Source organism: Geotrypetes seraphini, chromosome 7 (assembly GCF_902459505.1).
Source record: "Geotrypetes seraphini chromosome 7, aGeoSer1.1, whole genome shotgun sequence".
Classification (NCBI taxonomy): Eukaryota; Metazoa; Chordata; class Amphibia; order Gymnophiona; family Dermophiidae; genus Geotrypetes; species Geotrypetes seraphini.
Window position 1 is genome coordinate 4755756 of NC_047090.1, and position 15601 is coordinate 4771356.

Below are 15601 nucleotides of genomic sequence, written 5' to 3' on the forward strand. Positions count from 1 at the left end.
ATAAAGTAGCTTATATACTCAGGGAAAAAGGGAAGTCATTCAGGGCCTGATTCTCTAAAAGATGCCAATAATGCATTGGCGCCCTGTAGAGAATCGCGTCTACTTTTACTAACAGACACTTTAAATGTAGGCTTTCCAACAAAAAGCAGACACAATAAACTCATTAAAAGGTTAGTTAACTTTAAAATTAAAAAATAATTTTGATTTTTTTGAACTATTAAGTATTACGTTGGATTTTTACAAAATAATGTACATTTTTAAGTATACCTAATTGAGGTTTCTTGAATTGCGGCCTTATTTGATTACAGCCAAATTAATGCAGCCTTCCAACATGAAAAGGTTCCCCACCTCTGACCTAGGGCTTTCATTCCTTTTGCCCCCTCCCCAATTCAGTCATTTATGATGGGAAAGCAGGGTAAAACTGAAGCACGTTGCACATTCATTTCCATCTGCCCAGATTTGCCCCTGTTTGTAAGTTCATTCCTCTTCCCTTTAAACCCATCCATCATTAGTGCCATTGTAACCTGCTGAGGGGCATTGGCTAAGGCTCCTTCCAGAATCTTAAGCAAGCATACCCTTAAACTACTCAGTAGATGTCACTGTTGAGTAAGAGCTGAGACTTCCAGCTTTTTTCCTCCTCCTTTCTGAGGGAGAGGTCAATAATTTTCACAAATGGGGCATTGGGATAAGTATGGAGATGAGTAAACAATATCTGATAGAGAAATTGCTGGTATAACAGAGGGGGGTACAGTTGTTGATTCTTCTTGAATTGGTTTCTATCTTTCTTTTTTTTCTTTAAGTGACATTTCCATTTATAATGATCCCTCTTGTAAAAATTCTACCCAACAAGAGACAATCGAAAATCGGTAATTTCTTTGTCAGCGTCATCAAGAGCCTCATTGCACTGAGAGACCAGCAACCACCAAATGAGGTAACATCTCTTTCTATATGCAGGGGAGAATATTGTTAAGATTTTTCCTCCCGTGCAAGTTTGTTTTACATGAAAAAAAAAGGCTTTTATAAAATTGTGCAACAGTATACATACATAAATCTGCAAATTGGACAAGATGGCATAAACTTATATGTGTAGACTGTATAGACATTCTTGAGGCCAAAGTTTGGATGGAGAAGGGGCAGAGTTGCTTTATACATGCATATTTTATATATATATATATATATACCGTATTTTCACATAGATAACGCGCACCCGTGTAAAACGCGCACACGGGTATAGCGCGCAAAAAACACAAATTTATGTACAGAAATTTTTATATACCGCGCACACCCGTATACCGCGCATGCTGCCCGACTCTCCCGTCGCCGCCTGACTCTCCTCTGGCCACCCCAACTCTCCTTTCGCCCGCCCGACTCTCCTCTCCCCCTTGAAGTCCTGTTCCCACCCTGAAAGCCTGATGCCCCCCCCGACGTCCGATTCACCCCCCCCCCAGGACCGCTCGCACCCCCACCCCGAAGGACCGCTCGCACGCACTCCCACTCGCACCCGCACCCCCACCCTGAAGGACCGCCCGCACCCCCACAGCCTCCCGACCCCCCCATCATGTAGAAGCTCCTACCGGTGTCCTGCTGCTTCCTCTTAGCGGTCCCGACTCCCCGACACGATCGGGGCAAGAGGGAGCTCAAGCCCTCTTGCCCCGCCGACTCCCCAACTCCCCGACAATATCGGGCCAGGAGGGAGCCCAAGTCCTCCTGGCTCTTGCGAACCCCCCCCCCCCCGGTAGTTGTTCGGGCCAGGAGGGAGCCCAAACCCTCCTGGCCACGGCGACCCCCTACCCCCACCCCGCACTACATTACGGGCAGGAGGGATCCCAGGCCCTCCTGCCCTCGACGCAAACCCCCCTCCCCCCAACGACCGCCCCCCCCAAGAACCTCCGACCGCCCCCTCAGCCGACCCGCGACCCCCCTGGCCAACCCCCACGACACCCCCACCCCCCTTCCCCGTACCTTTGTATAGTTGGCCGGACAGACGGGAGCCAAACCGGATTGTGATGTCATAATGCCTCATTCCACCAATGCCTAAGCTCCGCCCTCGTCTGCACAAGCCTCAAACACTTTAAAATCATAGACAGCAACATTCTAGAGCTCAGATTGTGATGTCATAATGCCTCATTCCACCAATGGCTAAGCTCTGCCCTCGTCTGCACAAGCCTCAGACACTTTAAAATCATAAGTGTTCAAGGCTTGTACGGTTAAGGCAGAGCTTACAGGAATGGGACAGGGACAGAGAGAAATCTCCTCGTGTCATTCTCTACACACTTGTTCATTTGTTTTGTTTCATTATTCCAGAGTAATTAAGGCCTCCCATTATTACTACTTGTCCTAGCAAGTCTGCTTTCCACATCTGGTTAAGTGATAGAAATTCCTTCATTTGGGAGCAAGCACTGACCCTTTGCTGTCCTATTGTTCTTGCTCCTTAAGACTCGTCCAGGCAGCTTCCGCCCCATCATCCGTTCCTCTGTAAAAAGCAGATCCTCCTCTTCCCTTATGCAGACCATCTTTTATACATTTTGGCTGAAGAGATCTAGTTTCCTTGCCAGAGATTTTAAACACAATGTACCACAAAGGTCCCCCCCCCCTAAAGACTCTTCTGGAGCTGGTAAGAGAGAGCATGTACTGCATCGTGGACTCTGTGAACTGTGTCCTAAGTCATGAGTACTTTGTTGGCAGTAGTGCCAAAATGTATAAAATATGTTTCTGTCTGGGCTGCACCTTGTCCCCTGTCATGTAAAAGAGTATTTAAACATGATTAGAACAATCCTTTGGTGCACATAAAATTATAACTGCTCCCAGCATCTTACAGCCCCTCCCTGGAACTTTTCTTTCCTCTGTATCCTTCACCCCATTCCCTGTTATTCTTTTACAAGAAAGGATGTAGTGCTGTGAGCATTTTGAGTTAGAAGTAATATTACTGTGCTTAATGCTATGGGGCTATAGCGCCTCCTTGACTTGATAAATGTTTAGTTCAAGATCAGACTAAGCTATAGTTGTACCTTGTATGCCTAGAGAATGACAGAATTCATCACCGTTCCCGTACCCTCGGTCCTTCTACACCAGCTTTCTTCAATGCAAGGCATGAGGGTCAGTGGTTGTGCCCATTCATACTCTGATTCTTATGTGAGCCAAGTATAGGATCATGAACCCATTGTGACATCACTGATGTGATTGTTTCTTAGGCATTGGTGGAATAAGGCATTATGACATCATTATGACTGTCTCAGTCCTTCTACACCAGCATTCTTCAATGCAAGGCATGAGGGTCAGTGGTTGTGCCCATTCATACTCTGATTCTTATGTGAGCCAAGTATAGGATCATGAACCCATTGTGACATCACTGATGTGATTGTTTCTTAGGCATTGGTGGAATAAGGCATTATGACATCATTATGACTGTCTCAGTCCTTCTACACCAGCATTCTTCAATGCAAGGCATGAGGGTCAGTGGTTGTGCCCATTCATACTCTGATTCTTATGTGAGCCAAGTATAGGATCATGAACCCATTGTGACATCACTGATGTGATTGTTTCTTAGGCATTGGTGGAATAAGGCATTATGACATCACACTATCTGCTCTGGATAGGAGAGACTATCATTCTTTAGCGTCTGTCTCAGTCAATCTACACCAGCATTCTTCAATGCAAGGCATGAGGGTCAGTGGCTGTGCCCATTCATACTCTGATTCTTATGTGAGCCAAGTATAAGATAATGAAGCCATTGTGATATCACTGATAAGCTTGGCTCTAATTGGTGGAATGAGACATTATGACATCACAATTTTTGCTCTTCATACCAAAGACTGTCATTCTCTAGTGTCTATCTCAACCTCAGTCCTTCTACACCAGCATTCTTCAGTGCAAGGCTTGAGCGTCAGTGCCTGTGCCCAAGTGGAGAAGGCTTCATCTAAGGCACGGCAGATGATGGGTTGTATCAAGAGAAGTTTCGTCAACAGGAAGCCTGAGGTCATGATGCCATTATACAGAGCCATGGTGAGACCTCATCTAGAATACTGTATGCAATTTTGGAGGCCACATTACCGTAAAGATGTGCTCAGAATTGAGTCGGTTCAGCGGATGGCCACCAGGATGGTCTCGGGGCTAAAGGGTCTCTCGTACGAAGAGAGACTGAACAAATTGCAGCTCTATACTCTCGAGGAGCGTAGGGAGAGGGGAGACATGATTGAGACATTTAAATACATCACGGGACGGGTCGAGGTGGAAGATGATATCTTTCTTCTCAAAGGACCCTCGAACACAAGAGGACATCCGCTCAAACTCAGGGGAGGGAAGTTTCGTGGAGACGTCAGGAAGTACTTCTTCACGGAACGAGTGATAGAGCATTGGAACAAGCTTCCAGTACAGGTGATCGAAGCCCACAGTATCCCAGACTTCAAGAATAAATGGGATACCTATGTGGGATCACTGCGAGAGTCATACCAATGAATAGGGTCGCTAGGATATAGACTTAATAGAGCAGGTCAGTAGAGTTAAGGGGGCCAGTAGACTTAAAAGGGGGTCAATGGTATGGGCAGACTTGATGGGCTGTAGCCCTTATCTGCCGTCATCTTTCTTTCTTTCTATTCATATTCATATTCTTCCCTCTCTAAAGCATGACGTAGAGATGGTTTCCGCGGTTATCCATGGGGCCAGAAACGGTGATGAATTCTGTCAACGTGTCATTCTCTATGCCGAAGATCACTGGTGTTCCGCCCACTTTGCCATTACCAATGAGAGGAGATGGTAGGCAGTTATAGGACACTTCCATATTAGCACACGGTGTGACCACACCTCTCACACAGCCCTTGGCACAATAATGGTTTAGTTACTAGCTTGACAGTAAAGGTTGCGTCAGGGGTGGGCAACCCCGGTCCTTGAGGGCTACAACCCAATCAGATTTTTAGGATTTCCCCAGTGAATTTGCATGAGATCTGTTTGCATGCAAATAGATCTCATGCATATTCATTGGGGAAATCCTGCAAATTCAACTGGATTGTGGACCTCGAGGACCAATATTGCCCACCCTCATTCTGGACTCATAGTTCCAAGCAGCATTTACCATACTACCCTTTCCAAACCTGTTTTTGCTGTTAAGCTGTCCGATGCTTTTGAACTTGCACATTCTCAGTGCATCATTGTCTTCGTGAATAATTGTTTAAATTACAAGCCTTTCATCAGAGCTGGCACAAACATTAGGCAAGTATATTAGGCACCCAAGGTCAGTGTTTCCCAATTCAGTCCTGGAGTAAAGGGACTTGGGGGGTAATGGTGGATATGACAATGAAGCCATCGGCACAGTGCGCGGCAGCCGCTAAGAGAGTGAATAGAATGCTAGGTATAATCAAGATGGGTATTACAACCAGAACAAAAGAAGTTATCGTGCCGTAGTATCGGGCGATGGTGCGTCCGCATCTGGAGTACTGCGTCCAGTATTGGTCGCCGTACCTTAAGAAGGATATGGCATTACTTGAGAGTTCAGAGGAGAGCGACACGTCTGATAAAAGGGATGGAAAACCTTTCATATGCTGAGAGATTGGAGAAACTGGGACTCTTTTCCCTGGAGAAGAGGAGACTTAGAGGGGATATGATAGAGACTTACAAGATCATGAAGGGCATAGAGAGAGTAGAGAGGGACAGAAAGAGAGAGAGAAAGGGAGACAGAGAGAGAGAGAGAGAAAGAGAGAAAGGGGAGAGAGACAGAAATAGAGAGAGATAGATAGAGAAAGATTGGAGGAACTGGGACTCTTTTCCCTGGAGAAGAGGAGACTTAGAGGGGATATGATAGAGACTTACAAGATCATGAAGGGCATAGAGAGAGTAGAGAGGGACAGAAAGAGAGAGAGAAAGGGAGACAGAGAGAAATAGAGAGAGAGAGAGAGAGAGAGAGAAAGAGAGAGAGACAGAAATAGAGAGAGATAGATAGAGAAAGATTGGAGGAACTGGGACTCTTTTCCCTGGAGAAGAGGAGACTTAGAGGGGATATGATAGAGACTTACAAGATCATGAAGGGCATAGAGAGAGTAGAGAGGGACAGAAAGAGAGAGAGAAAGGGAGACAGAGAGAAATAGAGAGAGAGAGAGAGAGAAAGAGAGAGAGAGACAGAAATAGAGAGAGATAGATAGAGAAAGATTGGAGGAACTGGGACTCTTTTCCCTGGAGAAGAGGAGACTTAGAGGGGATATGATAGAGACTTACAAGATCATGAAGGGCATAGAGAGAGTAGAGAGGGACAGATTCTTCAAACTTTTGAAAAATAAGAGAACAAGAGGGCATTTGGAAAAGTTGAAAGGGGACGGATTCAAAACGAATGCTAGGAAGTTCTTCTTTACCCAACGAGTGGTGGACACCTGGAATGCGCTTCCAGAGGACGTAATAGGGCAGAGTACGGTACTGGGGTTTAAGAAAGGTTTGTACAACTTCCTGCTGGAAAAGGGGATGGAGGGGTATAGATAGAGGACCTTGACCTGTTGGGCCGCAGCGTGAGCGGACTGCTGGGCATGATGGACCTCAAGTCTGACCCAGCAGAGGCATTGCTTATGTTCTTATGAGTACCCTCTTGCCAATCAATATTTCAGGATATCCACAATGAATAGGCATGAAAGAGATCTGCATATAATAGAGGCAGTATATGCAAATCAAATTCATGCATATTCATTATGGATATCCTGGAAACCTGATTGGCAAGGGAGTATTCATGAACAACTTGGGAAACACTGACCTAGATTATCCTTCAGCCTTCTGACGCCTTTAATTAAATCTCCAACCTTTAGCCCGTTTCCCCTTACTCAAGCATTTGATAATTAAGTTCAACAATCATAATCATCTCACAACAAACCTATAAAAACAAACATTATGGGTCTCATAATTGAAACGGAAATACATCTAAAATCCCACCTAAATCAGCACTTGGACAATCAAAAAGACAGGTCTTCCAATTGCTGATAATCGAAACGGGTTTTAGACGTATCTAAAAGCAGCTTAGGCCTTTTCAGTGTTGCTGTATGCCCAGAGCTGAAAGGGGCATTTTAGGAGGAGTGGTGAGGGCGGGATTTGGGCAGGACATGGACTGACCTGGACTTAGGCGTACTGCAAGTATAACCAAAAGTTTATTGAGACTGTCTAGACCACAGGTGTCAAAGTCGGTCCTCGAGGGCCGGAATCCAGTCGGGTTTTCAGGATTTCCCCAATGAATATGCATGAGATCTATGTGCATGCACTGCTTTCAATGCATATTCATTGGGGAAATCCTGAAAACCCGACTGGATTACGGCCCTCGAGGAGGGACTTTGACACCCCTGGTCTAGACGGAACTTGTACATGGTGACTTAGGCCAGTGGTTCCCAACCCTGTCCTGGAGGACCACCAGGCCAATCAGGTTTTCAGGATAGCCCTAATGAATATTCATGGAGCAGATTTGCATGCCTATCACTTCCATTATATGCAAATCTCTCTCATGCATATTCATTAGGGCTAGCCTGAAAACCCGATTGGCCCGGTGGTCTTCCAGGACAGGGTTGGGAACCACTAACTTAGGCGATCTAAAAACAGGTCTAAATGCCCAGAAGATATCCAAAGTGACCAGATAACCACTGCAGACACAAAGTACAGACCTCCACACATTCCCCCAGTGATCACTGACACCCCCCCCCACATACACACACAATACCATAAAAACCAAAATAAAAATGTTCATACCTGCCTCCAGAACATCAGCAGCTGGCATAGGAAAGCCTAATAGAGCTGCAAAGAGATGGCTTAAGTAGTCTGGGGGGTGGGCTAGTGAACCATAGAGAGGAAGACCCAGGCCCATAAGCCACTCATGGTGAAACATGTGCACCCCTCAAAACCCTATTGTACTGCCATATAAATGACACCTGCAGCCATAAGAGCTATTGGGGTGGTAGACATGTAGATTTAGTAGGTTTTGGGGGGGCTCACCATGACTTATAAGGGAGTTGTGGTGAAATGTTTATGTGGCACCCTTTTTGTGAAGTTCACAGCAGTGCCATGTAAGGTGCCCCACTACTCTGTTGCCATGTCTGGGTGTCTAGTCCATTACTTTGCTGACCCCGCTTACATCCAAAAGATCTTGTTCTAGGTGTTTTTGACTTGGACAAATTTTTGGATGAGAATGGAGTATAAAGATAGACGACTTAGTGGTCTGGACGATCAAACAGCTGTTGGGTGTGTGGGAGGCATAGCAAGGTGACTGCACTGTGTGTTTGGGGTTTGGTAGGGGTGGGCTCAAGCCACATGTCCTCTTTTTTGTCCTCACAAACATGGTAGCCCTATGTGGGCACCATATCTGAGTGTATTTTATCTTGTATTATGTTAACAATGCCAGAATTTTATTTTCTGGATTAAATTATGTTTGCCAGAGAGCTCCTTTCTGGATTACGTTAACATCTCTATATTTTGTTCTGACCATATTTCATTGTATTTTGCGAGTGTGTTTTGTTGATGTTCACATGATGATGTGTGCTTAATCTGCATTGTAAATGCTTGTGTATTTCTCTCATGGCATTGGCAGAGACGTCAAGATTTCCTGCAGCTGATGCTTGATGCTCGCAACTCCAATGATGCCATTGACACGGACCATTTTGACATTGTCAACCAAGCTGATCTTTCACCCCAGAATAAGGAGCCATCCAGTAGGACACCTCTTCTAAAGAGGGCGCAGAAGACCTTGACAGAGGATGAAATCTTAGGCCAAGCATTTATCTTCCTTATTGCAGGTTATGAGACCACCTGTAATACCCTTTCTTTTGCCACTTACCTGTTGGCCACCAACCCAGACTGCCAGGAGAAGCTGTTGAGAGAGGTGGATGAATTCACTGAAAAACACGTGAGTTGTCTTTTTTTTTTTTTTCTTACACTAGTTAACCTTTATTGAAGATCGGCGTAACATTCGCAACCTTCCAGTCCATCGGAATCTTTCCTGATTTGATCGACAGATTGGCTATTAGTTGAAGCAGTTCAGCTATGGTCCCTTTCAGTTCCTGGATGACCCTCGGATGGATGCCATCCGGTCCCAGGGATTTATCGCTCTTAAGCCTATCGATCTGCCTTTTTACCTCTTCTAGACTGACCGTAAACCTTGTCAGTTTCCTGTTTTCGCTTCCAGCGTATAGCTTGATGGGTTCCGGTATGCTGTGTATATCCTCTTTGGTAAATACAAACGCAAAAAATGTGTTCAGTCTATCTGCGATTGCTTTGTCCTCCTTTAGCGCTCCCTTTATTCCTTGATCATCCAACGGTCCCACTGCTTCCTTCGTGGGTCGTTTCCCTTTAATATTTCGAAAGAACATAGAAACATAGAAAAATGATGGCAGATAAGGGCCATAGCCCATCAAGTCTGCCCACTCTGCTGACCCACCCCCTTAGTCTATTCTCCTAGAGATCCCGTTCCTAATGACCCATCCCCTTAACTCTACCCTCTTAGGGATCCCACATGGGCATCCCATTTACTCTTAAAATCTTGCACGCTGTTAAGAGTAAATGGGATGCCCATGTGGGATCCCTAAGAGGGTATAGTTAAGGGGATGGGTCATTAGGAGCGGGATCTCTAGGAGAATAGACTAAGGGGGTGGGTCAGCAGAGTGGGCAGACTTGATGGGCTATGGCCCTTATCTGCCGTCAAGGAATAAAGGGAGCACTCCTTGGTTATTTTTTCTTCATAGTCTCTTTTTGCCACTTTTACCCTTTATGGCGCCTGCATTGATGTTGTTTGTGCTTATTCCAGTTTTCATCCGTTTTTGATCTTTTCCATTCCTTAAATGAGGTTTTTTTTGTCTTTGATCACTTCCTTAACCTCTACAGTGAGCCACGCCGGTTCTTTATTCTTTTTCTTCTTTGATCACTTGTTGATACATGGTATATATAGATTTTGCGCCTTGGTGACCGTATCCTTAAAAAGAGACCAAGTTTGCTCCAGCGTCTTTATAGTGTTTATCCTCTTCTTAATTTTCTTCCCTACCATGCATCTCATCCCTTCGTAATTTCCTTTTTTTGAAGTTTAGAGCCGTGGCTGTCGTTCTGGACTGACATTGCACCCCTATTTCCAGTCTTCTCCCATATCTGTCACAACAGCAGTTTATGGACTTTTCCTCCAGGAACTTGCCCAAACCTTTATTAAAACTAGCTACATTTACCGCTCTTACCATATCCTCTAGCAACGCATTCCAGAGCTTAACTATTGTCAGTGAAAAAATATTTCCTCTTATTGGTTTTAAAAGTATCACTCTAACTTCAAGTGTCCCCTAGTCTTTGTAAATCTTGATTCAGTTAAAAAACAAACAAATAAACAACAACAACAAAAAAAATCGATCCACTTGTACCCGTTCTACACCACTCAGGATTTTGTAGACTTCAATCCTATCTCCCCTCAGCCGTCTCTTTTCCAAATCGAAGAGCCCTAACCTCTCTTTCTTCATACGAGAGGAATTCCATCCCCTATATCATTTTGGTCGCTCTTCATTGAACCTTTTCTAGTGCTGCTATATCTTTTATGAGCTAAGGAGATCAGAACTGAATGTAGTACTCAAGGTGAGGTTACACCATTGAGCGATACAGAAGCATTATAACATTCTTAGTCTTGTTTACAAACCCTTTTCTAATAATTCCTAGCATATTGTTTGTTTTCTTGGCCACCGCCACACATTGGGCATAAGGTTGCAACATATTGTCCATGATGCTACCCAGATCTTTTTCATGAGCGCTGACCCCCAAGGTGGACCCTAGCATCCGGTATTATGATTTGGATTATTCTTCCCAATGTGCATCACTTTGCATTTGTCCACATTAAATTTCATCTGCCATTTGGATACCCAGTCTTCCAATTTCCTGCAGTTTTAACAACTTTGAACAGTTTAGTGTCATCTGCAAATTTAATCACCTCCCTCGTCGTTCCAATTTCCAGAAAATTTATAAATAAGTTAAATAGCACTGGTCCCAGTAGAGATCCCTGCGACACACCACTATTTACCCCCCTTCATTGAGAAAAATGGTCATTTAACCCTACCCTTTGTTTTCTGTCCGATAACCAATTCTTAATCCACAATTGAACATTGCCTCCTATCCCATGACTCTTTAAAGTATGTAGTTTTCTCATGCAGCCTGACACTGAAATGAGTTTTAACACCCCTAAAGTCAATTAGGAAGAGCCCCAGATGTTGAGCAGAGCTCAGGGACAGAAAAGAGTCAGTGAATCAGTGCAATATATCCTACATCCATATATTTTGCAGAGTATGAATTCAGGGAGGCTTTGTGCCCTGTCTGTTCTATATGTAAGGTCCTGATAGGTAAACAGCCTAGCAGTGAATGATGATGGTATTAACTAAGTGGATTATAGTATTTCCCATAAATCAGGTGGCCCAAGACTCAATCCTTAATGGCCACAACTCAAGTAGGTTTTCAGGAATTCCACAATGAATATATACTTTGGAAGAAATACAGGAGGGGGGAGATATGACAGAGATGTTTTAATACCTCCATGGTAGAAATGCACAGGAAACGAATTTCTTTCATTTAAAAAGAATTTCTGGAATGGTGGGGCATAGGATGAAGGTGAAAGGGGATAGATTTAGCAGTAATGTAAGGAAATATTCTTTACAGAAAGGCTAGTAGACACATGGAATGACCTCCTGGTGGAGGTGGTGGAGGCAAAGCCTACCTAAATTCAAACAAGCTTGGAACAAGAAACATCGTTATTCACATTGTCCAATGTGACTCGGACAAGAGGTCATGGATTGAAGCTGAGGGGCACCAGGCCTAGGACAAATATCAGGAAATTCTGCTTCACACAACGAGTGGTGGACGCTTGGAACGCACTCCCGGAGGAGGTCGTGATGGAGACCACCATTCCGGGATTCAAGGACAAGTTGGATGCACACCTTCTCGCAAATCAAATTGAGGGATACGAGTAAACAAGGTTTCTCAACAGGGAACACCTGGCTTGGCCTCCGCGGGTGCGGGTCGCCGGACTGGATGGACCTATGGTCTGATCCGGCGAAGCCATTTCTTATGTTCTTATAGGATTCTAAGGGAGAGGCAGGGATAGTTGAAGATACAGCCAGGCAGACTGAATAGTCCAGCAGGTCTGTATCTTCCTTCATTTTGCTGTTTCTGTGTTTTTACAGTATTGCATGCACTTCCTCCATTATGTTCAAATAGATTTCAGTGTGTAAATCCCAAATCCCTTTCTAGAATGCGGCCCTCGAGAATTGAGTGGGGGTACCACTGCCTTAAACAGTGGACAAACGGGTAAAGACAGAAAACATTTAAAAACAAATACATCATACAATCAACAGGAACAGGGAGGAAGCAAGAAGCTGACAAAAAAATATATAAATTTGCTCTAACTAGGTTTCTTACAGTAAACTGTTTTTATCAATGCTCAAATGCTATTTTGGGTTGAAAGAACAAGGGGAGTGTTTCTTTAGCACATGTACTTCCTCTCAAGATAGCTTTTGTTTTTCTTTCTCACTAGCCAGCGACATTCAGGCATTGTGTTCCAGAGAGGGTGGCTGAGAAAAGAATGCAGAATGGGTCCATAGAGCTGAAATAATGTGCAATTTATCATGTGCATATAATTGGTCGTGTGCAAAGCAGCACTGTTTCCCATCAATATAGTAGTGTTTTCCTTCTCTGCTGGGGGGGGGAAGCCTGGATAAACTGATTAGGAAATATGCTTAACTAGTTTCCTGATACATTTAACCAGAGGCTTTTAAAAATAATTTATTTTCACTGATCTTTGCCAGAGTTTCAGGTTTCAATTTATAGTATTTGATATACTGTATATCATTTGCACAGCTATGCAGATTTAGAAATATTTAAAATAAACTAATTAGCAATGCAAAACTTTGACATTAACTCAATATAGTAAACATAATGCAAAATCATAATGCTAAAATTAAGACTCAAGTTATAACAAAAATGTAGCATATACTAATAATAATCACTAAAAGAGAATATAAATTTAAGAAAGGTAATTCACAACTCAGAATAAACCAAAGCAATTCATAGAACAAATAAAACAATGAAGTATGAAAGTTGTTGGTTGGGTCACAAAGCTAAGCACACAGCAATTGAGAAAGTAGCTAATCTTAGCTAGTTAAGTGGAGGGGCATAATCGAAAGGGACATCTAAGTCCGTTTACGTCCATATCACAAGTCGTCCAAAGTTAAAAAGAGCCTAAGACACATTTTCGAAAGATACGTCCAACTTTTTTTTACTTTCGAAAATCGTCTAATTATACGTCCTGCCGATCTGATCGTCCAAGCCACTAAATCGTCTATCTTAATACCACATTTCTGTCCAACTTTCCATCTAAGTCCAAAACGCCTAGAACAAGCCCTGTTGGATGTGGGAGGGGTCTGCAAGGTGATGGACTGCCACACCCAGACATGCCACCTAAATAGTGGGGTACCTTACAGGGCACTGCTGTGAACTTCACAAAAAGGGTGCCATGGCTTCTCATCCCTACAGCTCCCTTATAGGTCATGATGAGCCCCCCAAACCACCTCCAGAATCCCCTAGACCCACTTATCTACCACCCCAATAGCCCTTATGGCTGCAGGAGCCACTTATATACCAGTACAAAAGGGTTTTGGGGGTGTATAGGGGAGTGCACATATTTAAGTATCAGTGCAGTGATTACAGGGGCTTATGGGCATGGGTCCTCCTCTCCATGGGTCCCTAACCCACCCCCAAGACGGCTTAAAATGCCTCTGGGCTGAACAACTAGGCTTTCCTATGCCAGGCGGCCAGGTGATGATGGTCTGGAGGCTAAAATTTAAAGTTGTGAATAAAATTTTATGGGGGGGGTTGGTGATCACTGGGGTAGTGTGTGAGGGGTCTGTGTTATGTGTTTGCAGTGCTTATCTGCTGACTTTAGGTGAGTTTTTGTGACTTAGGGTCTAAGTCACAACGGCCAAGTTCCGTCTAGGCTGTTAAACTTTCAGTTCTACATGCTGTACGACTAAGTCTAAGCCATCCCACGTCCCACCCAACCCCCGCCCTTGACACGCCTCCCGAAACGCCCCGTTTAGCTTTGGGCGTTGAGCGGCACTATGAAGGCCTAGGTCATTTTTAAATACGTACAAAACCCGGTTTTATTATCGGCGCTTGGACGTTTTTGAGAAATGTTCATCCAAGTGCTAACTTAGGCCAGTTTTTGGACGTTTTTCTCTTTCAATTATGAGCCCCCTACAATCTAATGGTTTCAGTATAGGAAATAAAATGAAGCAAAAGCAGTTCCCAACATATACTATGAAATAACTAGCAGGTTCAAAAGGAATCCAGGCACAGTACATCTTTTGAAATTTCACAGGGCCAGTTGAAGGCCTAATTCTCCCTCCCGTACTCTCACCTCCTCCCTTCCCAGGAAAAGCTACAATAATAAAATTTTTTTTTAAAAAATCGCTTTTACATGTGTAGAGAGTATGGCTCAAACTGTCTCCTTTGCTGCAAAGTCCTTGGGTACATTTTCCATTTAGGACTTTCCACAAACTTTCAAAGGGAAATTATGCATGTATTTTCCTTAGAGTCACAACTGTGGAGTACATCAACTCCTGGTGGAAGGAAGAGTCCAAAACTCGCACGATATAGCCAGTTAGCATCAATATTCAGCGTTGAGTTTAGCTGTTAAAATAAGCCACACAAACAGGAGGCCTAGTGGTTAGCACTGAATATTGGCTTCACCGGTTACGTTCTGTCAACCAAAAATGAGACCTGAAATTCAATACCCGTTGCCAGCAATGGCGCGATGTTGAACTTCCAGGTTCAGGGCCAGCAGTGGGCTTCAACCACACTGTCTGCTGCTGGCTGAATATTGGCCCCGCGGTATCCCTATTTCCCTTTCTCCAAGATTCTAGCCTTTGAGAAACATGAGGGCAGATAAAGGCCAAATGGCCCATCCAGTCTGCCCATCCGCAGTAACCATTATCTCTTCCTCTCTCTAAGAGATCCTACGTGCCTGTCCCAGGCTTTCTTGAAATCAGACACAGTCTCTGTCTCCACCACCTCTTCTGGGAGACTGTTCTACGCTATCTACCACCCTTTTCTGTAAAAAAGTATTTCCTTAGATTACTCCGGAGCCTATCACCTCTTAACTTCATCCCATGCCCTCTCATTCTAGAGCTTCCTTTCAAATGAAAGAGACTCAACTCATACGCATTTATGCCACATAGGTATTTAAACGCGTCTATCATATCTCCACTTTCCCACTTTTCCTCTGAAGTATACAGATTGAGATCTTTAAGTCTGTCCCCATACGTCTTACGATGAAGACCACACACCATTGTAGTAGCCTTCCTCTGGACTGACTCCATCCTTTTTAGATCTCTTTGAAGGTGCAGCCTCCAGAATTGTACACAATATTCTAAATGAGGTCTCACCAGAGTCTTATGTAGAGGCATCAATATCTCCTTTTTCCTACTGGCCATACCTCTCCCTATGCACCCTAGCATCCTTCTAGCTTTTGCTGTCATCTTTTCAACCTGTTTGGCCACCTTAAGATCATCACATACAATCACACCCTAGTCCCGCTCTTCTGTCTTGCAAATTAAGATTGGAGATGTCTCACACTTTTAGT

At 44.1% G+C, this 15601-nt stretch overlaps 1 protein-coding gene and 1 long non-coding RNA gene across 2 annotated transcripts in view; one reads left to right on the forward strand and one right to left on the reverse strand.

Annotated features, from left to right (window-relative positions):
- The window catches only part of TBXAS1 (thromboxane A synthase 1), a 186321-nt gene that overhangs the window by 132650 nt on the left and 38070 nt on the right, over positions 1–15601 (forward strand). The window contains exons 9-10 of the mRNA XM_033952350.1: positions 801–931; positions 8540–8854. Of these exons, the coding sequence (XP_033808241.1) occupies positions 801–931; positions 8540–8854 (446 nt within the window). The remainder of the gene's footprint in view (positions 1–800; positions 932–8539; positions 8855–15601) is intronic.
- The window catches only part of LOC117363865, a 113371-nt gene that overhangs the window by 67158 nt on the left and 30612 nt on the right, over positions 1–15601 (reverse strand). The gene's annotated exons all lie outside the window — the stretch shown is intronic.